This window comes from Equus asinus, chromosome 8 (assembly GCF_041296235.1).
Source record: "Equus asinus isolate D_3611 breed Donkey chromosome 8, EquAss-T2T_v2, whole genome shotgun sequence".
In the NCBI taxonomy this organism is placed as follows: Eukaryota; Metazoa; Chordata; class Mammalia; order Perissodactyla; family Equidae; genus Equus; species Equus asinus.
The window spans coordinates 96,884,460-96,911,218 of NC_091797.1; the positions used below are offsets into that span (position 1 = coordinate 96,884,460).

General features: G+C 55.8%; 4 protein-coding genes across 7 annotated transcripts; 1 reads left to right on the top strand and 3 right to left on the bottom strand.

Moving 5' to 3' along the window:
* Window positions 1–8,469: 8,469 nt before the first annotated feature.
* ZNF70 (zinc finger protein 70) lies at window positions 8,470–15,563 on the bottom strand. 2 transcript variants are annotated; one of them, XM_014850552.3, is made up of 2 exons: window positions 15,423–15,563; window positions 8,470–12,574 (listed from the first exon to the last, which is right to left on the bottom strand). In XM_014850552.3, exon 2 carries the CDS (start codon window positions 12,493–12,495, stop codon window positions 11,149–11,151), a length of 1,347 nt encoding a protein of 448 aa, XP_014706038.2. In that variant the 5' UTR covers window positions 12,496–12,574; window positions 15,423–15,563; the 3' UTR covers window positions 8,470–11,148. The 2 variants fall into 2 exon arrangements, with proteins under 2 accessions (XP_014706038.2, XP_014706037.2); XM_014850551.3 differs by having other exon boundaries at window positions 15,198–15,533.
* Window positions 15,564–16,785: 1,222 nt separating this feature from the next.
* Window positions 16,786–18,115, bottom strand: VPREB3 (V-set pre-B cell surrogate light chain 3). Its single transcript, XM_014850835.3, has 2 exons — window positions 17,965–18,115; window positions 16,786–17,238 (listed from the first exon to the last, which is right to left on the bottom strand). Exons 1-2 carry the CDS (start codon window positions 18,011–18,013, stop codon window positions 16,928–16,930), a joined length of 360 nt encoding a protein of 119 aa, XP_014706321.1. The 5' UTR covers window positions 18,014–18,115; the 3' UTR covers window positions 16,786–16,927.
* A 3,364-nt stretch (window positions 18,116–21,479) lies between these two features.
* C8H22orf15 (chromosome 8 C22orf15 homolog) lies at window positions 21,480–24,355 on the top strand. 3 transcript variants are annotated; one of them, XM_044775423.2, is made up of 7 exons: window positions 21,480–21,535; window positions 21,893–22,017; window positions 22,572–22,658; window positions 22,742–22,921; window positions 23,109–23,183; window positions 23,270–23,426; window positions 24,207–24,353. In XM_044775423.2, the coding sequence occupies exons 2-6, from the start codon at window positions 21,993–21,995 to the stop codon at window positions 23,407–23,409; spliced, it is 507 nt and encodes a 168-aa protein (XP_044631358.1). In that variant the 5' UTR covers window positions 21,480–21,535; window positions 21,893–21,992; the 3' UTR covers window positions 23,410–23,426; window positions 24,207–24,353. The 3 variants fall into 3 exon arrangements, with proteins under 3 accessions (XP_044631358.1, XP_044631360.1, XP_044631357.1); XM_044775425.2 differs by lacking the exon at window positions 21,480–21,535 and adding an exon at window positions 21,675–21,815 and having other exon boundaries at window positions 22,742–22,879; window positions 24,207–24,355; XM_044775422.2 differs by lacking the exon at window positions 21,480–21,535 and adding an exon at window positions 21,675–21,815.
* On the bottom strand, window positions 24,325–26,396 carry CHCHD10 (coiled-coil-helix-coiled-coil-helix domain containing 10). Its single transcript, XM_014850554.3, has 4 exons — window positions 26,147–26,396; window positions 25,671–25,890; window positions 24,644–24,791; window positions 24,325–24,531 (listed from the first exon to the last, which is right to left on the bottom strand). Exons 1-4 carry the CDS (start codon window positions 26,185–26,187, stop codon window positions 24,512–24,514), a joined length of 429 nt encoding a protein of 142 aa, XP_014706040.2. The 5' UTR covers window positions 26,188–26,396; the 3' UTR covers window positions 24,325–24,511.
* Between the last annotated feature and the right edge of the window lie 363 nt (window positions 26,397–26,759).

Sequence of the window (26,759 nt, forward strand, 5' to 3'; positions counted from 1 at the left end):
TGGGGGAGAGGAATTTCCAGACCAGAGAGTTTCCAAGACAGGTCTCCTCCGGGCCAGATGGAAGGGTGTCAAGAGGAGAGGGCTGGGCTTTCCAGAAACACAAAAATGCCAAGAACACTGACATAGACTCGACACGCTCACCACATGGAAGCAAAATGCTAACCTGCAGTCAATTAGCTCAGACACCTTTACGAAGAGAAGAAAAACAACCGGTCGTGCTGGACGCCCCTTGTCCCCCCGCCCCAGTCCCATGCGCTCCCTCCTTCCCCGGAAGAAACCGAGCACCATTCATTCCACACACAACCACTGATCAGCTCTGAAACCCAGAGCTGCTTTAGGCCCTGGGGACTCAGCAGGGACCTCAGAGACCAGGTCCTGGAGCAAAGTTCCAGTGGGTGACACAGGCCAGGACAAACACCACATTATGCTATGGCATATGGTGTGATGAGTTCTTTAGGGAAAGTAAGGGGTAAAGAGGGGAGAGAGTGACAACTCTTGGTTTAGACTAATGCTCAAGAGAGGCCACCCCTGAATGATGTGAGGAGACAAACTGGGGAGGTGCCTGGGCAAGAGTGCTCCTGGCAGGAGGAACAGCAAGTGCAAAGGCCCTGGGATGTGCCTGACAAGTTGCAGGAACAGCAAGGAGGCCAGTGTGGCGGATCCAAGGAAGGGGGATTGGGGCAGGAGAGGGGCCAGCCAGACCCTGGGGGCCTTGCACATCATGCTGAGCACCTTCGTTTTGTTCTAAGTTTTTAAATGTACCTAGACAACATCATGTCAACACACCATGCTCCTTCTCACCTCCTACATAGGTATCTCTGCGGCTAGGATCCAACTAGTCAGACAGAAAGAGCTAGATGGCTCAGCATGTGAAGAGACAGCACGGTACCGGCCCGGCCAGATGGATGGACATTTGAGCAGTTCTGGTTCTTCTTTCACAAACATGACCCAGGGAACTCCTGCGTGTGCCCCGTGCACACACCAGCGCTTCTGGAGGGCACACACCCCGACCTGGGACAGCGGGGACACAGGACATCTATGTTGGGTTTATTGTGAGCTGCAGCAGGCTCTGCAGAGCAGCTGGACTTTCACAGCCCAGCGACAGGCCACAGCCCCATTCCCCAGGTCTGCACCATGCCTGGGACCATTGACGCTCAGATGCTGCGGTCCCCAGCGGTGTGCATCTCCTCGTGGCATTAAGTGAGAACTCAGGCAAAGTCCACGCGCGTCACTCGGCGGTCAGTATACCCCACCACCCTGGTCCCCACTCAGTCCCTGCGTAGTGCGACCCTGGGGCCTGAGCCTCAATGTCCCCGTGGCGTCACTCGGAGATCCCTAAGCCCGCCCCGCTGTCCTGTCCCCACTCCTCCGGGTCTGCGCGCTGGAGCCTCTCTCTGCGCTTCTAGTGAGAGGACAGAGACCCGTGGCGGCCGGGGAGGGTGAGGCGGCCCGGAGCAGGGGCGGGATTGCTAGGGCAGGGCGAGGGGGCAGTTGAAGGAGGACGGGATGGGGCGGGGCGATCAGAGATGGCAGGGATCCCCACGGGGCTACCCAGGGTTCCCGCCCTCCGAGCCTCTGCCAGGTGTGCCCAGGGACTCACAATCGGCAAAAGCTGGACCACGGGTGTGCCCATATGAGGGCCCTTCCAGGTAGCCCCTCAGTTGAGGGCAGTGCGGCCTGGTTTCTGGGGTTGGGGCCTGGGGTCTTGGAACTCAAGATATCCCCCTCGACCCCGCCCAGCAAGCTGCGCGTCTTCGCTGGCCCCGCCCCGCTGCCGCGGCTCCCGGCCTGCCCTCCCGCGATCCCCTCCTTGGCCTGAGGTTCTTCGTGTATAGAAGGCTCCTACCCTGGCTTGAGAGTGAAACAGAGTTTTCGGACGGGGCGCGAGGGGTGGAGGAAGGGCCTGTCTGAGGGAGTGTGTGCAGGGGTGTGTGTGTAGGTGTCTGTGAGCGAGAGTCAATGTAGGTAGGTGATGTTCATTCCTCTGCTGCCTGACTCTCTCTCTCCGCCCCGCCCCCCCCACACACAGAAAAACCAGGGCTAGACAGAAGTTAAAGCTGTAAAAACAGATTTTATTCAGGAACTACGGAAAGTTGGGAAGAGAGACCTCAGTGTGGAACTGGGCTCCACTCCCAGCACAGCCTGGGGCGGTGGGGGGGGGGGGGGGCTGACAGCCAAGGTGCAGGGCGGGGGCAGTGGATGGAAAATAACTGTGAGGAAACATCAAGGTGGGGGGGTTCTAGCTACACCACCCTCAGGCTTCCTTGTTGAAGGCAGGCCAGGAGTCAGACAAGGAGTCAGACATCACCTGGGGGACCACGGAGGACGAGGAACCGTCGGATACCAGGGTGGGGTTCCTGGTTAAACTGACTCCAGAGAGCTCTTGCTAAAACTAGATTTTATAAGGAGGTGTATAGACGGGCCTAGAAGTTCAGCAGCATGACTAAAGTTTGGTCAAGCCAATAATCTTTGTCAACACACACATACACATCCCTTTGATAACTTAGGCACCAAAATAGCAGGTTACCCACTATTAACACATCTTGTGTTCGATTGTAGGAAAATAAAGAGGGGGAGAAATTGTTACTATAAATGCCAATATATTCATGTAGAAACAAGGAGGAAACACAGTAACTACTACAGTCCTCTTCCATGCCTGCTCACGTGGTCGTAGCTGGTGTTTATTGCTTCCACTGCCCATTCTCTACACTTTGCCCTCAAGCACCTCGGCTGGTTAGGGTTCCTTGTCTGGTGGGGTGACCCAAACCTTCACTCCCAAGGGGCTTGGCCATGCGCGCCCCTACCTGAAGGAGGTGGTGTAGCTTGCATTAACTGAGGGACTCGAGGCTCTCAGGGTTCCAGACACACTCCTCCCAGCCCCCACTGTGCAGCACCTGGCACCCCAGGCCCCTGAAAGTCAGGCCGATCGCCCCATGCCTGTTGTTCACTGGCACGAGATGCCTAGGTGGCCAAGGGGGTGGCCTCTTTGTGTCCCTGGAGGAAGCATTCATTTTTCTCTTGGAAACTAAAACCTCTAAACTAACAGAGCCTGAAGTAGCATGGATGGGACGTGTGTTTTTGCTGGTGGAGTCACAGGCCCGGGAATCCTGGCCGGGGGGAAAAGGGGCACCACAAAGTGGTTTGTTCCATGTGTGATTGAAAAGATTGTGTGTTCTGCACCTGGAGCACGTGCTGCTCCACAGATGGCTGTGAGGTTGTTCGTTAACTGTCTTGTTCAAGCCTCCACACGTTCTCATTCATGGTGCTCTCATTCCATGGATTACAGGCAGAGATGTGTAAAAGTCAGGTAGCCCCCAGGCATCAAGCAGAAGGATCCCCAAGCTTGGCTCCTGGGGCCCCACAGCTGGAGGTGAGCTCCCCCAGGTCTGGGCTTCAGGCCTGCAGAATGGCTGGGCAAAGGGGAAGAGAAGGAGACACGGGATCTGCTCCTGGGGCCAGCGTGGCAGGCGGGAGGCCGCTGGTGGATGTGCTCCAGGCCAGTGAGCACCAGGCAGGGGGTGGGTCCTGCTCTGGGTCTCTGCCCTGGCCAGGCTCACAGCGCCCCATGGTGGCCTCCCACCCCATGTCATATACGGACACCCTCAGAGACTGTGTACAGGTCTCAGACAAGGAGACCCAGCTGTTCTCCGGCCTGTTCCCCCGCTTTGTCTCCAGATTGGTTGATTCTCTTCTTCTCCCCCCTTTCGCCCCTCTTTCCACGAGTACTGTGGGGAAACAGGCTCCTGCCAGCATTCTCTCATGTCAGTGCCTGAGAACATGAAATGACAGGGTCTCCAGTTTCAATCTTGAAACTGACTCCCACTCATTCCATTTTGCTCTTCTATGAACCAGGCTGCCCTCAAAACTCCTGCTGGGCCCCAGCTCCCATTAATCAGGGAAGAAACCAAGGGCGAGATGAACTTCAGCCATAGCGAGGATCTGCCTGCGGCTGGGGTGTCCTGGTCGGGAGTTGGGCTGTGGAGTATAAGGGCTCAGGCAAAACCATAGTCACGGTCTTTGGGCAGTACCTTTTAGGATATGGTGACTATGCCAGGTGTTAAGATGATGTGAAAGGATAACAGTGAGACATAAGAAGACAGCAGTCACCTATCTTGGACCCTCTCTCTCTTCTCTTTCTCCACTAACCTGATATATAAATGGAAAGCAGTAGGACGTATTGGAGTACAGGAGGAAGCCATTTGGCTTAAAACTAGTTGGGCCTGAACTCTTTCTTCCAAAAGGGCCTGATGTGGCCTGTTGAGCATGCATTGTGCACTTGCTTTAAACATTTACAATGTCCCAAAGACAAGAATGGTGCCCTTAAAGATAGGGGTGTAGCTTCCCCCGATATGGGCACTTCCTTAAGGACAAGCATCTCCTTCTTGGAACTAAGGATTAATTACTAGCTTGCTGTGCTCACCTTGTGACCACTGAACTGCTGTGCCAGCAAAGTAATCTCATGACTATTGTAAAAGTGACATTCCTATCATATGTGATGTATGCTTTTTGTTCCAAGACGGTATATGACCACTCTGTACACCCTACTTCTTTGGTGCCCTTCCTTTCTTGGGGAAGGAAGGTCGCAGGCTATACTCCTTAAACCTGGCTCATAATAAACTCACCTCAATTTTGATTTGTAGATTGATAGTGGGTTATTTGCACCAACAACCCAAGTGCTGGCCCTGACCCTGAGCTTGGTCTTCTTCCCTGGTTCAACTGCACCTAACACCCAGAATACAGCACAAGGCTGGGGAGGGGCGTGGGAGTGCCTGGCCTTCTCAGCATAGCTAACCCTGGAAGCCTCTCCCTCTTTAGCCCATGCTCTTTCTGTGGATGGGAGAGGGTGGCCCCCAAGGGATGCCCTTCCTGCCAGAGGAACATGGGAGCTCAGTGTGTCTGGAGCACGAAGGGCCTGGGTGGGGCACGGGTGGCAGATCACAAGGGCCTGTGGGCTTCCATGGAAACCAATAGGGGTGTCTGAGGAAGGGAGTGACCCCATCAGACTGCAGACTAGACCTATCACTCTGGCTACTGAGGGCAGAAAGGCCGGAGGGGAAGCCAGGCAGGAGGTGGGAGGCCAGGGAGGGGCTGTGCAGTGAACCAGTGATGGTGGCAGCAGCCCCAGGCGGGAGCAATCAAATGAGCAGAGGAGGTGGCATCAAGCAATATTAGGGGCAGGACTTGGGGGGACTGGTGCACAAGGAGAGGAGGCGGCTGCCTCTGATTCCGGGCTTGAGATCAGAAGTCTGGAGAAAAGGGCAGGCGATAGAAAGAGGGCTGAGAAGCATTGCTGATACACAGAATGGGCAGGAGAAAGTTGCTTATTCACACAGCAGATGCTTGGTGGAGGGCCTACTTCACAGCCTGGTGGGGGACACGGTGACCAGTGAAACCTGCGGGCCCCTCCCCTCCAGGGCTCAGTCAGGAAGAAAGGAAGATGGGCAGAGAGGAAGGAAACTCTGGGACGGGCAGCAATAGGAGGGAGAGGCTTCCGGCCTTATTTATAATTCTCAGATAAAGTCCCACCAGCCTCCAGGAGGGGAACTGTGCCCCCTTGCCACTCCCACCACAAACCAGGACAGCTCTTTCCTTTTGAGGGTGCCTGTGGTCTTGGGAGAAGATCCATCCAGAACCACATGAGGTGCCACTCCCTCTTCCGAGAAATGAGGTGGTATGAGGATTACGTAGGGAGCACATTACTGCTTGGCTGCTTGGGACCCGCTCTCTCACTCCAGGGCTTCCCGGAGCTGGAGGGCCTAAGTGAGGCCCAGAGGGGAAAAACAGAGGTGCTTCCGGGTATCTCTAGCGGGAAGAGGAGCTAGCCTGGCTAAGGATGGTGGCAAAGGGAAGCAGGCCTTAAGAGCCGACAACACCCTCCTCAGCTGGGGAGACGTCCTAAGAGCCTTTCAGATGTGTGCAGGCCGCCACCAGAGGGCGCGCTAGACCTCAGCGGGCGGAGGAGGCAGCCGCGCAACGCTGGGTGACTGACAGCTACGTGCAGACGCAAGACACCGGGACTCGGCAAACACCGGAGCGTCTTCAGCACGTGCCCCCACCAGCATTCTGACGACTACGCCAGTGCACGGCCAGTGGTGGAGGGATGGTCCATCTCATGACGCCCCCAGCTGACACTCAGCAGGCTGCCTTCGGGTTTGGTCTCCTGGGTGAATTAGACACTGAAGATGCGGGTCGCCCACGAGAGGAGGGTCTCTCCTTCCCCTCCCTGGGTAAATCGATGTGTCGGCATTCAGGCAGATATATCCACCTTGTGTGACGTTGGCAAATGTCCTCTTGTCCCCAAGAGCCAAGCAACTCTGAGTGGACGGGGGCATTTGTTTTTCGCCTCAGCCCATGGTGACGAAACCATTTGCCACCTCTGAGAACAGCTCTGGCAACAGCTGGCTGGGGCTTCAGCACAACATCCAGAATTGTTCTTCCCCATGGCTGCCAGGTAGATCTGAAACTAAAGTGCCACACCTTTGGTAAGTCATTGGCCTCGGTTTCCCCACCTGCAAAAAGAGTGGCCAGAAGTGACCATCTTCTTGAGTGTTTGCAGCTGTGACAGTGTTTCCCCCTGCCTGCCATGGGGACCAGCCTGGGACAAACAGGTGATGACAATGAGGGGTATGAGATGTCCCCACCTCTCTTCAAATGACCGTGTGGGTTCACTCAGGGAGGGTGGGATGGTCTGTGATGTCTAGTTCCTTCCTATATCTGGCAGTGTTTTCTAAAACGTAAAGCACAATGCAAGTTCTAAATTATGTTGAAAGAACTTTGGGAGTAACGAGAACAGAAAATTAAAGAAATATTTCAAAATACTAAAGTGTAATAATCATCTTCGCCCTCAGTTTGCCGTTCAGGTATGCAGTCCTTCCTCCTCTTGAAGCCCACAAGGCTGTGAGGGGGTGTCGTTGTTCCATGTTACAGACGAGGACACTGAAGCCAGAGGCTGTGATGTGAAGAGTGAACTCAGAACAGAGCCTGGCACCGAGGGAGACAGGGAGGAGCAGGCACACACAATGGCAGACCTCTAGTCTACACAGAAACAAGGACCCACATATGGTTAATAACTCACAGAGACAGGGGAAAATGAGCATGGCCTTTTTGGGTTAAATGAGTTAATATATATTAAAATATTAAGATGAAGATAAATTATGCCTTACTCTAAACAATAATGTTAATGATAGAACTTCTTACATAAGAAAAAAGATTACAGAAAGAATCAGAAAACAAAATCCAACAATTTGCTGTTTATAAGTTACAGATATATAGCAAAATATATACACAAATTTAAAAAATAAAATGCTGAGTTACATAAACTCTCATGCAAATGCAAATTCAAGAAAAGCAAGGGGCTTCAATTATGATTTTTGGAAAAGAGAAGTTTAAGCTAGAAGCATTAAAAGAGGCAAAGAGGGCACTAAAAGGCACAGTTTTCGATATATCACTATTAAATATACATGCCCCAAATAGCATGGTCCTTACTTATTGATAATTTATACCCTGCCTCCTTCTCAAAAAGGATTTGAGATAACTGCAAGACTAACTTAGCAACAACATACATAAAAGAGAAAAAGATATTAAAGTGAAATAGAAACACATAAAGATAAAAACACCCAAAATCAGACTGTAATTCGATCAGGTAAATGAGTGTTCTTAACTATTTTGGGGTCACAGAGCCCTTCCAGAATGTGGCAAATGCTCAAGACCCCCCCGCAGAACAATTCGTTCATGCACATATCCACACAACTTTTTCATTCCCTAGGGGTCCCCGCATGCTCCTGGACTCCTGGGCAGTCCATGGACCCCAGGGTAAGAACTCTGAAGTAAACAAAAGTTAAAGTGTGGTGATATGAATAAAATAATTTTAAAACTAAGTTAACAAATAGATCTGATAGAGTAAAAACACATTTCTTGAGAATAGACAAATACTTTATAAAAACTGATAATATATTCAGGCCCAGAGAAGTTGTCTGTGTCTAAGTATCTATGGACACTTAGAAATGTTGACACCATGTATAATAAGAAATAACAGCAATGACCTAAGCATTCACCACTTAGAAATATTAAAAAAATAATAATAATAACACTTGGGCCAAAAGGAAATTCCTAATACAATAAAAAACACCACATTTCAAATTTATGGAGTGCAGAAAAAGCTGTGACTTTAAGAAAAAATCATAGACCAAAGTACCTACATTTACTAGGAACATTAAAAATATGATTAACTGTATCTAAATAATTAATCTTAGAAATGTAAAAAAAAGAAAAGAGCAGAACATATACTTTGACAAACAATTCAATTAGTAGACAAAATCAAGACTCGGAGCTTTACGACACTCAACAGCATCTGCCATAAGGAAAGAAGGTAAGACGACAAAACCAAAACAAGCAACCAACAACTAAATTGAAGGACGATTACACATTACTAGGACAACCTCTTATAATGCTACAGTTTGAGAACCTAAGTAAAATGAAAGCATTTAATAGTACACAATTAACAGTAAAAGAATTTGAACAGAAGAACTAGTTTCTGCTCACACTTCCAAGAGAGCAAACTACCTGGTCTCACCATGGTTACGTGAGACTGTGCACCCCTCCGAATGGGGGTCTTAATCTCTGTGTTACCTCAATTGTCAAAAGGAAGAAAGGAGTTGGGGGTGGAGGAGGAGAAGAAAGAAAGTGCATATTTCAAGATATGAGAACAGCATAAAGTGAGTTGAGAGAAGCTGGGAGTGAGTGGAGAGGGCATCTGGGCACAGGGTGGCATGAACACCACGTGGCTTGTTCAGAGGGGCTAAACCAGATGGGCTGAGATGGGGGTTTAAGTGCAGAAAAGCCCCTGAAGGTTGGTTTTAAGGAGAGTGGTGACATGTGCAAAATGACGCTTTGAAAAATCAATTTGGCTGGGGTGCTCGAAGTATTCAGAGGGAGACATCAAAGGGAGGAAAGAGACAACTGCCAGTAAGGACAGGCCTGGCCGGGGATGAGGTGGACTGGGGGGGGTTGGGGGAGGGCGTGTCAGGGAGGTAGATCTTGGCTGGGGGGCCTGCTGTCTCCCCCACACCCAGCATGGGTCTCAGCATTCTCTCTTCTCCTAGTAAATGACCGAAGGCTGCTTGCAGACAACACCTGGGCCACCAGGTCAGGCCAGTCCAGCAGGTTCTGGGGGACCCCAGGGTGCTGGCTAAATGTTTCACAGACTCACATAGCAAAGAGGAGCTGGAAAGAGGAACAGCCACGCTCTCACCCCTGGATGCCCACTGTGATCTCCCCAGCCCGTCAGACCTGTCATTTTGAAATCTCTGGCCTACCAAGGCCCACTTTAATAAGCAACAATTATGGCTTTCCCATTTTTAGTCACCAAAACTGCACAGAACTGCCCAGCTGAGCTTCTGATTAGCTGAAATTACCAGGGCTCCCACGGTGGGTTCATGGGATTCCAGCCATCAACTTGGAAAACTTCAAACTAGCCCAGCCTGCCTCCTCCCCACACCAGCTCTGAGGAGCCGGGGGAGAGAAAGCCAGTACTAAAGAGATCCCTGGGCCACAAGAAGGCCTGAGGGCCTGGGACAAACACCTATCAGTGGGCCAGACCTGTCACTGCCTGAGCCCATTCCTGTGGGATGGGGCAGGGGCCTGGACAGAACAGCCTGCCGGCTCTGCTCAGTCAGGGCGAGGCGGCCTGGCATCTGTGAGGTGTCGGGGGCACATGAGCCCAGCACAGGGCTCACAGCCCGCTCTGTGTTAGAACGTGATAATCACCTGCGCAGCTTTAAAAACACACCACTATCTGAGCCCCACCTCTGCGCATGCTGACTGAATTGGTCCAGGCTGGACGCAGGCTTGCTACTTTTTAAACAACGCCTGGGTGAGCACCAGTTGACAGTGGGGAGGACAGGGAGAAGTATGATGACAAGGACCTCACCACAGCTGCAGGGAGGCTCAGGATGGTGTCTGGGAAACATCTGTGGGTGAGAAGCCATCACAGGGCACCCACAGCCCAGGGCGCCGCCACCCCCATTTTGGCAACCAGACAGGGATGCCTCTCCAGTCTGCGGGGAAAGCATATCTGGATGGGGCGGGGCTCATTTTGGGTCTCCATCCTCCATCGCCAGTTACCAAAGCACTTTTCCGTGTGGTCTCATTCTGAACGGGAGCCTTGCACCAACCCGTTGAGGTATGTGGCCGGGTCCCACTGTGCTCATTTCACGGATGGGGAAATGGAGCCTGGGGGCTTCCTCAAGGTCAGGCAGGTAGGAGGGGCAGAACTAAGACATGAACCCAGACCTCTGATTGAATCACCTTCTTCCTACATCCCTGGCACTGGAGAGCGGAGAGGGTGCTGCGTAGCCACCCCAGACCAGAAACGGGCCCTGCTGATGTCCAAGGTACGCCATGGTCTCTTCTGGAGGGATTAGTCCTGGAGAGCACTAATGCCTAGAGCCCAGGGTGAGCCAGAGCTGGGCGTCACCATCCTCTGGCCTACAGGACGAATGCTCTACTCTCCCGTGAAAAGGGCGTGTGCAGAGACCACCCTCACTCTAACCTGGAACGAGGATCAAGAGACCACATCGGGGGCTTGCCACCCTCACCCCCAATCCCAGACGAATCCTTCCAGACCCTGCCTTTGTTCCATACCCTGTTTTGGTTGTCCCCATTAACACCCAAGCCAGTGGAAGATTCCAATTTGCTGCTGATGTATCTGCCTCTGGATTCGTTTTCTTCAGCTGATTTGGATTTGTGAGCACAGTCTCCGTCTCCTACAACTGCCAGACTACAGCCTGGTGCTAAAGAGTTCATCTGCCAGTTTTGTGGGTTTAACTCAAGTTTCTCCCACTGACCTTTATTCTTCTAGATCCTGGCAAAAGCGAGGAGAGGGGAAAACTCAATCTCACAGGTTTGGGAGTCCAGTGTGAGAATGAGGCGGCTGACGGCTGGCTCTTTGGGCACACCTCCATTCTGGTGGCCTTCCTATCACCCCAGTAAACCTGCTGGGTGCTGGGCACTTGCCAGGGGCCACGGAGGCCTGGCTGCTTCTGTGGGTGTGCAGGAGCGCTGGGGTTGGCGCATTGCCATTCAGCACTGTCATCAGGGAGGTGGGCTCCCTCTAGGACAGGGTTCCAGCTCTGGGGTGAGCTTGTCCTTCTAGAGCTTCTCGGCAGCATGGATTTTCTGGTGCCGAATAAGGTGCGAGCTGCCCCTGAAGGCCTTGCCACACCTGTAGCACTCGTAGGGCTTCTCTCTGGTGTGGGTTTTATAATGCTCGATCAGGGCTGACCTGTGGCGGAAGGCTTTGCCACACTCATTGCACGCGTAGGGTTTCTTCCCTGTGTGGATCCTCTGGTGCTGGATCAGGGCAGAGCTGTGGCAGAAGGCCTTCCCACACTGGCTGCACTCATAGGGCTTCTCCCCTGTGTGGATCCGCTGGTGCTCAATGAGGGACGAGCTCTGGCTGAAGGCTTTCCCACACTTATGGCATTTGTAGGGTTTCTCGCCAGTGTGGGTCTTACGATGTTCAATGAGGTTGGAGCTCTGGCTGAAGGCCTTCCCACACTCTTCACATTTGTAAGGTTTCTTCCCAGTGTGAATCCTCTGGTGCCGAATAAGGTGAGACCTGTGACAAAAGGCTTTCCCACAGAGATCACATTCGTGAGGTTTCTTTAGGGTGTGGATTTTCCGATGCTGGCTCAGGCCTGAACTCTGGTTGAAGGATTTCCCACATTCCTTACACTGATAAGGCTTCTCTCCAGTATGAATTCTCTCATGTTTTCTGAGACTTGAGCTCCGACTGAAATCCTTCCCGCATTCCCTACACTCGTAGGGTCTCTTCCCAGTGTGGGTCTTCCGATGCTGCGTGAGGGCTGAGCTCTGGCGAAAGGCTTTCCTGCATTCCTGGCATTCGTAGGGCTTCTCCCCGGTGTGGATGATCTGATGTCTGAGAAGGTGTGAGCTCTGGCTGAAGGCCTTCCCACACTCACAGCACTCGTAGGGCTTCTCCCCAGTGTGGATCACCAGGTGTCGGAGGAGGTGTGAGCTCTGGCTGAAGGCCTTCCCACATTCCCGGCACGCATAGGGCTTTGTTGGTTGTGCAGTTCTGTGAGGTTCACGAGGTCCCAGGTCCCCCCTGCCCGCTTTCTCACAATCCTGTTTACTGGGTTCTTCTCCATCGTGGATTATCTGACACATACTAAGGTCTGATTTCTGGAGCAAGGTTTGGCCAAATATTTCGTCATCCTGGTCTCTGTTTACTAGTGAGATACTCTGATGCTGAACAGGGCTTGAGCACAGACTAAAATTCCCCTCATAATCATCGTGTTCCTCGTCTTGCTCCCCAAGAGGGATCTCCTTGTAGATAACAGCCATTTGCTCTAAACCCCTTTCCCGAAGAAAAGGGTCTGCCAGGTCCTCCTCTGGGAAAAGTTCCGGCTGCATCTCTAGCCCGTCCTCAAACACAAAGGTCTCACCAAGCTTGGCTGCTGGGGAAACCTCCATCGTGAATCTAGTATCAACCCCAACGACTGTATTTCCTGAAAGACGTTCTTCTTTGGGACACACGTACTGTTCTCACAATCTGAAAAGTAAAAGGGACATTGTCAGGCCAGCAAGTCAAGCACTTAGTGTGTGCCTCCTTCTATGGTGGGTATAACAAAATAAGTATAAGACACAGTCTTGCCCTGGAGATGATCCCCACTGAGTTAGAGATAAGTTTGATTTACCAGAAACAATTGCAAGGAAGACAGACACAATCGCCACACCGTGGTGTCTAGACTCTAAAGGCTGAGGGTGTTCAGAAAGGTGGGCTAGAACAGGAAGTGCAGCCACTGTGGAACACGGACAAGACTCGCCTACCAGAGGATGTCGGGGGTGAGGTTTTGTTCGAAGAGAGTGTGTGCGCACATTCCCTCCTACACTAGGTTAGCTGCATTCTGTCCCGCCAGCCGGGTGCCCAAGCCAGAACCCTGGCATCCGCTACACCTCCTCACTCGCTCACTGCACATGGCTCGTCCTGTCCATTGCCTGAGGCTTTGTCGAAGGGGTTTCTGCCTCTCTGCCCTTGCTGCCATTCTGCAGCTCAGGCCTCAGGGTGACTCCCCAGGATTGTTTCAATATTGGCCTCCCACCTCCAGCTTCTGCTCCTCCATCTGGTCTGTTCTCCACATTGACACCAGCGTCAAACACCCAAAACAAGTGCCTGATCGTATCATTTCCCTTCTTATTCTCCTGTGGCAGCCCAACTCCTTCACAAGGTCCTTCAGGCCTGGCCCTTCCAGCCCCGTCTCCAGCCTGGCGCTTCCACACACCCCTCACCTCCAAGCTCAACAACTCATCTGTACTGCTGTTTCCTCCTCCTACCATGTCTTCCCCCATTCTCAGACAGCCACTGGCTCTTCCTACCAGCCTCGGTCAAATGTCCCCTCTTCTCTGCACCCTCAGACTGATGATGTCAGGCATGCCCTCTTAGTGACCAGAGGCCATCACAGCACTCACCACCTGGATGGCAGACATCACTGAGGGGACTCTCCCCACCACTGCCCGAGAGCTCCCTAAGGGCAAGTCCTGCCCTCCATTGTGGAATCTCTGGCCCCCAGCACAACGGCACAGTCTCCACACACACATTTGATGAAAAAATAAACGACTGGATGAAGGAAAAGCTGTTTGTTTTTGTGCTAGAACTGACTGATACTTTTTTTTTTTTGCCAAAGAACTCTTTATTCAAATAAATCAATTGTCTGGGAGACAGAAATAAGTAAAACAGACAAAAGGAGAGCTGCTCCAGTTGAAGGGGGGAGTAAAGGAAGGCAGCCAGAAGTCCCCACTCAGGCCCCCATCCCACTATGGTGGCCTCTGAGGGAGCCCTCAGGACCCCATTCAGAAACTACTGTGGAAGCTAAAGGGACACATCTCAGGTACCACAATAATTAACAACAGCTCGTGTTAACTGAGCACCTACTGTGTGCTGGCATACTAGACCTTTTACGAGCATAATGAGCTCATAAATGAGCATACCTCATTTAATCCTCACAAGTCTATACAAAGGTACTACGACACTGAAACTTAGAGAATAACTGGCTCAAACAGCATACTAAATTAATCAGAATACTCACGATGAAGCTCATTCCTATTTGGAAATTATTTTTTTCAATGAATTTCCAGCCAGTGGAAAGGCCAGCTGTGCAAAAAGTACAGAACTAAAGTATTCTCAAAAGTTCTTTGATCACTTCAACTCGTCCTCTCTCCCCTCTTCTGCAACCATAATCTCCAGTCTGTCCAGTTCTCACGGGCCCTCACCAAGTCTAACAACCCCCTATGCGGGCCCGTTCTCCTCCTCTCGTCCCAGCCCTTCCCCGTCTAGCTTAGACCTTCTCTATCTATGGTGGGTCTAACTACGGAGTCACTATCTCTCTGCCCCCCGTCACCATCCTCACTCCTTCCCTGCTGCAAACAGCTGCCAAGGACCAACCTTCTCTGCCATCCCTCCTAGGACGTGAAATGTTGCCAAGGAAAATCATATGACTGTGTATGGCACCGAGACAAATTTCAAGTTTCCAGTTTCAGTGGGACTTCGGTGGGCACTCAACTCCAGCATGCAACGACCTTCTTCTTGCCAAGCCCTGTCTCCTCGGTGCGCTCCTTCCCATCCCTCTGGCACTGCTCACCAGTACCTCCCTCCCAAAACCCTTCATTTCAGAGACTGCAAATTGGCAGCCTGGGGATCCTGCCACAGACTCGTTTTGCTTGGCTCTCAAAGAGCTGGACTTTTCCTTTTTGTTTGCCTTAGCTGCCAATATTGAAAACTCGGCAGATTTCTGACTTTCTCTTGAAAAACTGAAAAAGGCCCTCCTTCACTAAACCCACCTTGCCAACCTGGACGCCCCAGGGTTTCCATCTTGCCGGCCCGCATGCCCGCACCCCGCTTCATTCCCTTGGTTTCTGAAGCTCTTTTTCCCCCCAATTTTCACGCCTTCTGATTCCTCTTTCTTGGTGTCCGTGGACTGCAACTGCGCAGCCCACCTTTCAGTCCTGGTGCTTCCGAGGTTGCCTCCCCAAGGGTCTCTCCCTTCCCACTGTGTGCCCCCTACACGCTGAAGTCCCCACTTTTTTTTAAAAGTTGGGGCACTCCTTTATCTGTCCCCAACAACGTTTTAAATATTTCGGACCGAAAATTCAAAGGTCTGGAAACCCATGCTTCCCACCTCTCTCGGGGCCTTCCCCGGGCTCCTCCTGCATCCGTCACTCCATCCTCCGGGGAGCCCCAGGGCCTGGACCCCGGGCAGCCCCGTCTGGTCACGGCTCCCTGGCTGGAGGCCGGCGAGCGGCCGCGGACCCGCACACACCGCCTGGGTGGCGACGCCGGCGCCCCCGCATGCTGCCCTCGGCCGGAGGACAAGCGGGCAGGCTGCGGACGCGGAGCCACTCACCTGGCCGGGCGGGGCCGCTCACCTGCGCCGGGGGGGGGGCGGGGCCGCGGGCGGGGGGCGGGGCGGGCCGCACCTGTGCTGCTCCCACCCGCGGCCGGCGCGGCCTCGCTCCGGCGGCTGCTGACGCGGAGCCTGTGGCGGCCCCAGGGCCCCGCGCCCCGCCCCCCGCCGCAGGCACTTCCGGGACCGCTCTAGGCCGCGCGGAGGGCCCGCGTCTCGGTGGCCCGCCGCGCCAGGCCCTGTCTCCTGCGGTCCCCGGCTCGGGGAAGGAAGGACGCGGGTCTAGAGGGTCTCTCCAGTCGGCGCAGTGGCTCTGGGCTGTCCGCAAAGCGCGGCACGGCTGTGGGGAAAACTGGGCGGGGCAGGCGTTGGCAGGAGTGCCGAGGAGGAAACTGAGGCCCGGAGGGGTGGCCGGCCTAGAGCCGCAGGCTGGCGGCCAGTTCCCGCTGCACTTGCCCTGCGGGTGGCGCAAGCCCGAGGCCGCTGGGGCCTCTGGGGTCTTCAGGAGAGGGGGCTCCCAGAGCTGAGGAGCCCAGCACCCCGCACAGGCCCAGGGTCTTGTTAGGGTTCACCCTCCCTTCCCAGGTGGCCCTGGCCCGGCCTGCGCACCCCGCCCCCACAGACTGAGATGAGAGGAGGGGCCGCTTAGGGCCCTGGAGATGGCTTAGAGTGTAGGCGGGACTCCCAGCGCATCTGGGGGATGACCTCCAGACGGGAGACTCCTCTAGGGGAACCGGCGGGGAAGAGGGGTGTGTTCTTGAACCCTCCACCTCACTCCCGGGCGCTCAGCTCTGCTTTTGATGGCAAGACTTGCCCCTCCACCCGTGCTGCTCCCGCCTTGGTCCGCTGGTGCTCAGGTGGTGCCTGCCCCGCCTGTGGGAGAGCCTACCCGGGGGGCCCCACCCCTATCGCAGGGGACCAAGAGAACGCATGTTCCTGAGCGGAGGGATGCTGTCCACTACGCCCCTGCCATCGGCACCCTCCACCCTGGCCCTCAGGTGCCTCTGAGTGCCCCTCACACACACACACACACGCGCACACTTGCCTCCCTTCCCCGTCAAGGAGTAGGCTGGGGCTGCCTCCGCCCAAGGCAGCAGCCTGGGCTCCACAAGGACCCAGTCCAGTCCCGCCGTGAGCGTTGGACCACAGCCAACCGTGCAGAACTGGGAGGGCAAGAGCTGGTTCCTTTTTCTCCCTCCAGCTCCTCAGTCCCCGGAGTCTCAGCCCCCTGGGGGCCAGTGGCAAGGTTGGGCCCCGCCCCAAGGATCTCAGGTGCTTCCTCTTCTGCAGTAATCCCCAGCATCCCTGCCCCCACAGCCCCAGACCCACCACAGTCACTTTTTCAGCAGGGATCTCACAGCCCTCCAAACAGTTATTGTTGGCATGTTGAATATTATTAACCCATTTTACAGAGGAGGAAGATCAAGGCTCAAAGAAAGAGAGGGGCCCAAGGTCAGGGGCAGAAGTGAGAGGCAGACAGAAGGCGCTCATCCCACACCCTGCCCCTAGAAGTAGCCCACGGAGCAGTAATAATCCGCGTCGTCCTCGGGCTGCACAGGGCTGATGGTCAGGATGCAGACGTTGTGGGCTGCGTCGGCGGCTGCTGAGAAGCGGTCAGGGATGTCAGGGGATCGGTGGTGGTCCTTTTCTGAGCGGTAGTAGAGGAGGTAGCGAGGGGCGCTGCCTGCCCGCTGCTGGTACCAAGACACTCCGTAGTCCCCAATGGGGTGGCGGGGGTTGATCGTGCAGGAGAGTTGGGCCACTTGGCCTGGGAAGACCATCAGTGATTCCCGGTGGGCCAGGGCTGGCTGGGAGCCTGAGAGAGACAGACCTGCTCGGGCCTGGCCTGGCCCCTTCCCTCCTACCCCTGCTCGGTGAAGCCTTTGTCAGACTCCAAGGAGACTCTGGCTCCCAAAGCATTCATAGCTCCGTGCAATGGGATCAGCATTGGATGGGGTGCAGAGTTGGCGACCTCTATGTCCCCATTAGTGCCACATCCCCAAGGATCTGTGTTCAGTTGAGGGCCTAGAGTTCAGAGGGTGCGACTGGGCACCTCTAGGTCCTTCTGCTGCCCACTCCCACCCCTTGCCCTGCAGAGTCACACTGGCTTTTCCAAACCCTGGCTACAGGCTAACCACCCCCAGGAAGCCTCCCATCCTCTCAACCGCAGGTAACTGGCTGCTGGGGACCTTCTCAGGATTAGATTGTCCCTGCGGTCCTGTGGGGTAGGTATCAGCCCACACCAGCTTCCCTGTGAAAAACTAAGAAGGTGACCAGCTTTGGTCTCCTCTGAGACCCAAAGAGTCAGTCTGAAGGGACCCTAGTGATCTGATCACTCACAAATGGGGAAACTGAGACCCACACAGAGAGGCTTGCCCCAGGTCTAGGGCAGCGTCACATGTAACCAGTTCTCCCCTCCACCTCGATGCCCCTTCCAGAACCCTCCCCTTGCCCACATCAGTTTGCTTCCTTCAGGGGCCTTCTGGAGCCAGCATTGTCCCCCACCCCACCCCAAGGTGAGCCAGGCCCAGGGAGGGCTCACCTGCTAGGAGGACCCCAGTCAGAAAGAGGGCCAGCCGCCAGCGGGCCATGGCCAGAGGCAGGGAGGCAGGCAGAAGTCGTTCTGCTGGGTGTGCTGCAGGTGCTTCAGGGCACAGGCAGGGGAGGCCGCCCACGACGGGACATGCAAATCAGCCCGCACAGGCCTTAGAGCAGGCGGCTGCTCCTCCACTGCAGTCTAACTCACGAGCAGTGAAGCCACAAGACTTGCGTCTGGCTTGACGATTTTATATATATGTATATGTGTATATATATATATATACACACACACCCCTGCAACCTCTACCCAGACCAAGATTTAGAACCTTTCCATCTGCCCAGAAGGCTTCCTCATGCGCCTCCTGCATCAGTAGCAGCCTTTCCGCCCCCATGGGTAACCATCATTCTGACTTTGATTACTTAGATCAGTTTGCTTGCTCCCGAATGGCAACTTTAAACGGAGTGTTAATGTGTCCTCTTTTGTTCCTGCTTCTTTTGTTCAACATTATGAGTCACCCATGTGTGCGCAGCAATGTTTCATTCATTCTCATAGCTGTGTGTAATCCACTGTGTGGATAAACCACAGTTAGATTATCCATCTCCTGTTATTAGACATTTGGGTGCCTTCCAGTCTTGGGCCATTACAAATAAAACTGCTGTGAACAATCTCGTTAGTGTCTTTGGTGCACCTGTGTGCTCATTTCTGCTGCACAGACACCCAGGCCTGGAGTTGCCAGGGGCTACGGCACGTGTCCAGTTAGCTTTAGTAGATACTGCTTGTGTTCCCAACACAGGTGTGCCACCCTGCCTCCCCATGCAGGTAAGAGAGTTCCAGAGACATCCTCGCCAGCACTTGATGTGGTCAGTTCCTTTAATTTGCCAGATGGAGGGGAGCTGAATTCAGTCAGGATTCAACCCAAATTGGGATTCCAACTTGAATCCCAACTCCTCCTCTTCTTAACTGCATGACTTCAGCCAAGTTACTTCCATTCTCTGTGCCTCAGTTTCCTCATCTGGAAAACGAAGATGAGCATAGTGCCAGCCTGAGGGTGTGAAGATGCAAAGATAGGACTGATTTGCTCAGTGTTGGGCACAGTGCATGTATTAATCGTGCTTTTATTTTCTGTGGTCTGCAGCTTTGACATCTGGGGCCTTGCTGATCCTGGAGGACTGACCCTCCCATGGCTAGCCAGCTCCTGGAGACAGTAAATGACTTGCCTGAGAGCACACTTTTCAAATGCACACCAGCCAATCCAGAGCCCATGCCCGACCACCTCCTCCCTCACTTTCCACTGTCTGCCTGTGCTCATCACCCAGGGCCAGGTACCAGACAGCTGGGGAGCCCCTAGGCCCCAGAGCCCTGACGTCATTCAAACTAACCCATCCTGAGCCTGCTTCCCCTGCCTTGCCTGTTCCTTCTCTCAGAAACCACAATAAAGGCTCCTGTCCACAGTTCCCCTCTCCCTCTGCCTCCTGACCCCCGCCCCATGCTGCCCCATGTGGTCCCGCTGTGGCACATCACAGGGATCCTCTTGGGATCTGTGGGGAACAAACTATTTTCTCAATGGCAATTGTCTCCTGATCTGTTGGCCTTACCATACCTAGATAATCATAAAACTATTAAAACCGCGCACTGTCATTACCTGCAGCCCTGAGAGTGCCCCACAGAAAGGTTATAACACCCCCCAGTAAGTCCCACTCCATTCCTAACACCTCCTTAGGGCATCTGCACAGCACTCAAGAGGAAAGACCCCTCCTTGGTGGCTCTTGAGACGAGTCCCTTAGACAGCAGAGTGACAGTTGTTGGAGGCTCCAGGCCCTGAGTGGCCATTCTTCTGGAATCCGGCTGCACTCCACTCCTGAGCTGTGTTCTGCAGGACCCAGTGGACACAGTGGTGTTCAAGGAAGACAGGGCCCTGTGTGCCCATCAACTTGGGAAGTGCTGCCTGTTCCCACAGCGCGGATTCTGAGCATGTGCTGCCTGCTGAGCATCAAGATAGCCCTTTAAAGAGTGACCTGTTTAACCCTCTCACCAACTCTGCTGAGTCGAGGTGTCTCACCTCCTTTTACCAGGTGAGGCACTGAGGAAAGTGCTTCTCCAGAGGCAGAGTGGGGCGCTGGCAAGCTGCGTGGAGGATCCAGGCCTCCCCCTCCTCCAGAGCTGTGCCTGCAGAGGGAGGAGGGTGGAACAAACAGCCTCATCGCTGGTTGAGGCTCGTGGAGGGGGCAGGAGACAGAACCAGAGACACAGAGACAGAAGGGAGGCAGTAGAGGGAAGGAAAGAGATAGGATGATGGAGAGAGAGAGGGAGAGAAAAAAGTCAAAGAAAGGATGGACACATGGAGAGGCAGAGAAATGGGTTAATGTGAGAACTAGAGACAGAAAGAGAACAAGGGAGAGACGGTGGGGAAGGAGGAGGGAGAGAAGGAGAGACAGACAAATGTGAGACAGGGAAAGATGGTGAGAGACAGGAGGACGACAGAGGGAGAGCCAGTGAGAAGGAAAGCTAAGAATCCAGGAGGCCCAGCCACAACCAGACAGAAAGAGGGGCCATGCAAAATGATGCAGGCACGCTGGAAAACATAGGCAGTTTCTTATCAAGTAAAACCTACACTCTGACGGTATGTACCTCAGAGAAATGAGAACTTCTATTCCCACAAAAACCTGTAGGCAGCTGTCTATCTTGGCTTTATTCATAATTGTCCCAAACTGGAAACAACCCAGAATAAAAGCAGATGAATGGATCAACAAAGTTGGTTCATCCAGACAAGGGGGCTCTCCTAAGCCATCAGAAGGAGGGGACTCTTGATAAGCAGGGCCACCCAGGGGAATCTCAATCATTACGCTGAGTGAGGGAAGCCAAACTGAAAAGGCCCGTGCTGTATGACTCCCTTCATAGGACATTCTGGAAAAGGCAGGGGCAGGGCACAAAGCAGCAATTGCTAGGGCTGGGGTCAACTACAAAAGGGTGCAAAGGGATTTTGGGGGGTGACGGAAATGTTCTGCATCCCAACTCTGGTGGTGGTTCTATGAGACGTGTCAAAACTCGAAAACACTGAAAAGGGTGAATTTTACTGTATGTAAATCATAGCTCAATAAACTTGACCAAAAAAGGAAAGAAAGAATGGAGCCAGCCCCGTGGTGTAGTGGTTAACTTTGCGCGTTCCGCTTTGACAGCCCTGGGTTCGCAGGTACGGATCCTGGGCACGGATCTAGCACCACTCATCAAGCCAGGCTGTGGCAGCATCCCCCATACAAAATAGAGGAAGATTGGCACAGATGTTAACTCAGGGCCAGTCTTCCTCACAAAAAAAAAAGGGCAGAAGAAAAGAGAGGGGAGGTGAGAGTGAGGAGGAGGCAGAGGGAGGGGACAGAAAGGAAGCACAGGGCGGCGGGGGGGGGGGGGGGGGGGGGACCTTGAGGTGGGAGGGAGCCTTCGAGGTTGGTGAGGATGCCCTGCTTGGCAAGGGCCACAGTGCTGCCAGCTCATGCAGGAGGTTTTCCAAGGGCCAGCGCCCCACCCCCAGAACCTCCCCCTCTCTCAGCCTGGAAACGCTGTCTCTACTGGTGGGGAGGTACAGTCTCTGGACATCCCTGGGTCCCAAGGGTCGAGCCCCCACTATGGCTCTGCCTCAGGGAATGCCCACACCCCTCCCCCCAGGCCAGATCCTGTTACTGGGATACTGGGGAGAAGGCATTTCCTGCCCAGACGTCTTGGCAGCTGCCACTGCCATGGAGACCAGCTTGGAAGCTGGGACGGCCTCAGTCTCTCTGGCTGCTCTGAGCCAGTGATCAGGAGGAAGAGGCCAGGGGCTGGACTAGCTGCAGGGACCCCCCCACCCCCACCCCAGGCTGGTAGAGCCAAGCCCCAAGGGTGGGGGAGCAGGGACCTCCACCTAGGCCCGCCCACCCATATATATCTCTCTCGGCAGGACCCCACCCTGGAATAGATCTCAGCCCCAGCTCCCTCCTTGGTCAGAAGTCGGAGGTTGGGGCGTCAAAGGCCACCCCTATCTCATCTCCTCTGCAGACATGTTTATCACCGTGATGTTTGGAGGTAAGCGGGGTCCCCTGTCCCTGCAGATGTGTGGGGGGACGGTATACTCAGAGGCTTGCTTCCCTCTGCCCTGGGGGAGGGTGGGGAGGCAATGTGGGGAACGGGGTGCATCTGGGGAAGGGGATGGGGGATTTGGGGGCAGGGCTCTGTGAGGAGGCAGAGTGAGTGCCTGGAGTGAGTTCTTTGAGGGGAAAACCTGTCCTGGAAATTCAAGAAGGCTCCTCTCGAGCAGCTCCTGCCACGCCCCAATGGCGCATGTTTTTAAACTGCACCATATCTTTGCTGTTCAGTCAGTGGTCCTCAAGCTTCAGGGTGCATGAGGCACTTGAAACTCTAGCCACAGCTGGAGATTCCACCTTTCTGGTCGGGACTGGAGTAGGAGGGGGGTCAGGGCAGGTGCAGGTGGCATGGGTTGTGCGCCCCAGTCACCAACATCTCGGGAAATGGGTGTTGGGGTACAGCCCTAGTCCCATAGACCCGTTCCCTGCTCTGCTTAGGGAAGAGATGGGAGAGGCAGAGGGCCCCATTCACTCACCTCTGCCCCTCCCCCACAGCTGGCTGCCGGGAGCTGGTGAACCCCTGGTGCAGCCTGGTGACTCTCACGGCCCACCTGAGGCAGAGAGCGCAGGTGCCCCCAGGCAGTGAGTGGGAAGGGAGGGGTGATGGGGAGGAGGGCCAAGGGCCCCCAGGCAGGGGTACCAGCCCTGCCCTGCCTCCCTCCCAGCGACCATCGCCCTCCTGGCTGAGGATGGGCATCTGGTGAGCCTGGTCGAGGGTCTGGAGGAGGGGGCTTCCCCAGCCCCCTCCATGGGCAGCCCCCTGCTGCAGGAGCGTGCGACCTATGTCCTTGTGCAGATCATCAGTAAGTGGGGCCCAAGACTCTCCCTTGTAGTTATGCTGAAAGGTAAGAGGCGGGCAGCAGTCCAGAGACTGCCCAAGGCTCTGCTCAGCCCCCCACTTTGCCCGGGACCTAGCCCTGACCCTTCCCATCCAATGCGCTGTCCTGACACCAGCCTGGGCAGCAAACAGGGTCAGAGTGAAAGGTGGGGGTGGGGCCCACCAGGCCGGTGAGCCATTCTTCCTCCCTCCAGAGGGTGAGGGCGGGGCTCCCACTCGCTATGAGTCCCTACTGGAGAAGCTGGATGACTGGTGTCCAGAGCTGGCAGGTGAGTGTCATGGTAGAGCCTGGCGGGGGGGGGGGACGGACACCTTCTCCCCAGCCTGGACAGGCAGGGCTTCCTGGGCCTTGCAGAGGAGCTGCGCTGGCTGTCGGGCCTACCCGCCATGGGCGATGGCCGGAGGAGGCGTATGGGCACTCGGCATGGCCACCAGGAGCAAGGCCCTCCTTCAAGGCCCCGAAGGGTGGGCTCCCTGCCACCCAGGACCCGATAGTGGGGGCCAGGAGCCAGGTAAGGAAGAGACATGGACATCTTGGGGGATACTCGCATCCAGAAGTGGGGCCCCTTCCCAGGGGATAGACATGTGCTGAGAGGTGGATCCCCAATGCCAAGCCCCGACTCTGCACACAGCCCCCCCCCCCCCCCCCCCCCCCCGCCACAAGGTGGAACACATTGTCCCAGGAGACAGGCCCTCACTACAACTGGAGTGTAAGTAGTGCCCAAGGGCAGGAACACCCTCAGCGCCCAGGAGAGCTGGAACAGGGCCTGACACATGATAGGCACTCAACGCAGAGCTGTTGACAACTCAATGAAGGCAGCAGCACACAGTGTGATGGCGAGGTCCACTCAGGGTTTGAAGGAGCTGCTCCTGTTCCAGCAGGCCCCGTGACCGGGCACACCACAGCCAAGTGGCGGAGCCGGACCCAGATCCAAGGGGGCTGCCTGTGGCCTCTGCCTTGTGTGATTAGAACCAGCCAGCCGGTGGCCCAGCAGCATTCCTCTTGCAGTATCTGATAAGCTCTATCAGCAAGAGGGACAAGGTCAGACAGAGGTCACTGACAGACAGAAGGCCATGGGGTACCCCTAGGATGTGGGTGCACAGAAAGGGACCCAGAGGCAGCGACAAGAAGGGTGGAGGGGGCAGGCGCCCCTGAGACAAGGAGATAAGATCCTCCAGGGATTCCAGCCCCCAGAGTGGGACGACCTTGGGGTCACCCACTAAGCCTCGCCACCTCCCTTTGGACTGCCAGAGGCTGTCGGCTTACAGCAGGCTCCTCCCTCCCCACCCAGGATGCCAGCCTAAGGTGAAGCAGCAGTCCACCCTGCAGTGTGACATCCATCCTCCCCCGCAAGCTTGTCAGCCAGGGTGCTCCTGGCAGACAGGCCAGTGAGAGGACACACAGCAGGCTCTGGTCTAAAATAAACTCTTTTAATTGCACATTTGTGTCTCGGGTCATTGGTGAGGTGAGAAACCCCCTCTGCACCCCCAGTCCCAGCTACATGGGTACAATCTGACGCAGTGGTCCGGCTGTCGGTGAAAGGGTGGAGGTGGCGCAGGGTTACCCGCGGATCTGCACCAGTCTGCACTGGTCTCTTCAGGGCAGGGAGCTCAGACCTGCGGAGGGAGAGTGGCACAGGTCCCTGGTCAGCCCAAAAGTGCTGGAAGACGGACTGCCTGTAACCGACCTCCCCCTGCCCCAGCCCCAGCTCAGGGGCAGCTCGCTCACCGTGGTTGTACTTGCACTGCTTCAGGGCCTCGCTGAAGCCCTCACACAGGGACAGGTCACTCTGAGTGGTGGAGCAGTCCAGGAACTGCCTGATCTCGTAGGCACAGGGTCCCATCTGCAGGGGCTGGGGGGCAGTGCGAGCTGGGGCCTGGGGTACCGTGCAGGAGGCAGCAAGGTCAGCTTGGGGTTGGCACCCAGAGGTGGATTCCAAAGCTGGGGGCTGGGTGCCCCTCCCCACATCCCCAGCCTGGCTGCCCCAAGGGTCCCAGGCAGGCTGAGTGACCCAGGGCCAGCCCACCCAGCTGCTCCATCTGTGAAACAAGGTAAGCCCACAGCCCCCTCAGAGCCACTCAGCTGATGCTGGTGCCGGTGTAGATAGCAATTCCCTGTTGCTTCATAATGGGCATGTTGGGCAGGTGAGGGAGTGGGAGAAACACCTAGAAAAGCCCAGTGCTCTGCTTGTCCTCTTGGAGTATAAGCCCCATTCCCACAAGTTCTGGCACCTTCCTGTCTCAGCCACACTGATCCTCATAAGTCCTGACCCGCTAAGCCCGCATTTGGCTCAGGATGGGTGGGGTGCCAGTGGGGGAGAGGCCAGCAGGGAACAGGTCTCAGAGTCAAACGCTACCCTGTGCCTTTGGGTCAAGAGACTACAGTGCCTGCCCTGGAGTGAGAAAAGTGGGGACTCAGGAACTTCAACATCCCTCCCCTCTATTAGGGTTAGGTGACCTTGGGCCAGTCTCTGAGCCCCTAAGGGTCTGGGTTTCCCCATCTCTAAAGGGCTGGTGGTGTCTGTCCCTGGGAGTCTAGGGACCTTGGCCTCAGTGGGGGGGAGGGGTTGGAAGAGCCTGCCTGTGAGTGACAGGAGGCCCACAGCAACGTGAAGAAGAGGATCTCTTTGGGCAAAGTCCTGGGCCTGAGGCAGCGCCGGACACGCCTGGACACTCCTCGCTGGACAGTCCAGCAGCTCTCTGCTATGTGGCCTTGAGAGCCGCGTGCCTCAGTTTCTCCCGAGCCCGTTGCCCACCTGCTGAGCTGCAGGCTGGGCGGGCTCTGAGCTGCCCCCGCTGAAGGCTCCGGTCAGGGCGCTGCCGACGACGTGTCCCACAGCTGAGCCCACTGCTACTCCGGCGGCCGTGGACGCCATCTGCGCCATCAGACCCGGCTGGCCCGACGCGGCGGGGGCCGTGGCCGCGGCCGAGGGCGGCGGGTGCGCGGGCGGGTGGGCAGTGGGCGCGGCGGTGCGGCTGCAGGGTTGGGGGAAGCAGCGTTAATCCCGGCCCGACCCCAGGCCAGGAACCCCAGGGGCCTGCAGCCCCTGGAAATGCGCCCCTCTCCTCCTCCCGGAGGGGTGGGCGACCCCGTTTTAGACACGTGTTGCGCCGCCCGCGCCCCTCCCCCCCAAGATGGCGCAGTAGTCGCCAAGGTCACGCTAATGCGCCCTTGGGGGAGTGCCCGTGAGTCCCGAGCCCCCTCCCCACGGGGCCCCGGTCCCGCTCACACCTGGCTGTCCGGGCACCCGCGCTGCGGCTCCCCCGGGGCATGGTGGCGGCGGTGGGACCCGGCTCAGCACAGTCAGAGGCGGCGACGGTGGCAGCGGTTCTGTCTCAGGGACGAACGCGGTAGCGCTAGTCCCAGCAGGCGCGAAGAGGCGGGGCCCCGGGGACACGCCCCCAGGGGGAGGTGCCAGGAGTGTAGCCGCTCCTCCCTCCCGCGGGTACCCCGGACTCCTCCTTGCCAGCATCCCCTCGACACTGCGCCTCCCCTGCGACTGGATCGAGCAGTGTGGGCCCTGGGGACACGCGCCAGAGTCACAGAGCGCCGAGGGCTTACTCAGGGGCGACGGGCCAGGGCCTTCAGAGACCCCCGCGGAGCGCAAGGAGTGGGGCTGGTGCTGTCAGAGCTCCAGGGCAGAGGAGACGGGTGGCGAAGGGTTGAGGCCAGCCAGAGTGGGGCACGAGGCGCCAGGCCAGGCTGTGCTCCTCCCCCTCCTATCAGACGGGGTTTGCAGATTTCGGCGTGGTCTCAGGGTCGCGGGGTGTGCGGGGGACTAAAGCGGGGAAGAGACCTCTGCGGGAGATCTAGCGCGACCCGTCCCCAGAACCCTCGCCAGGGT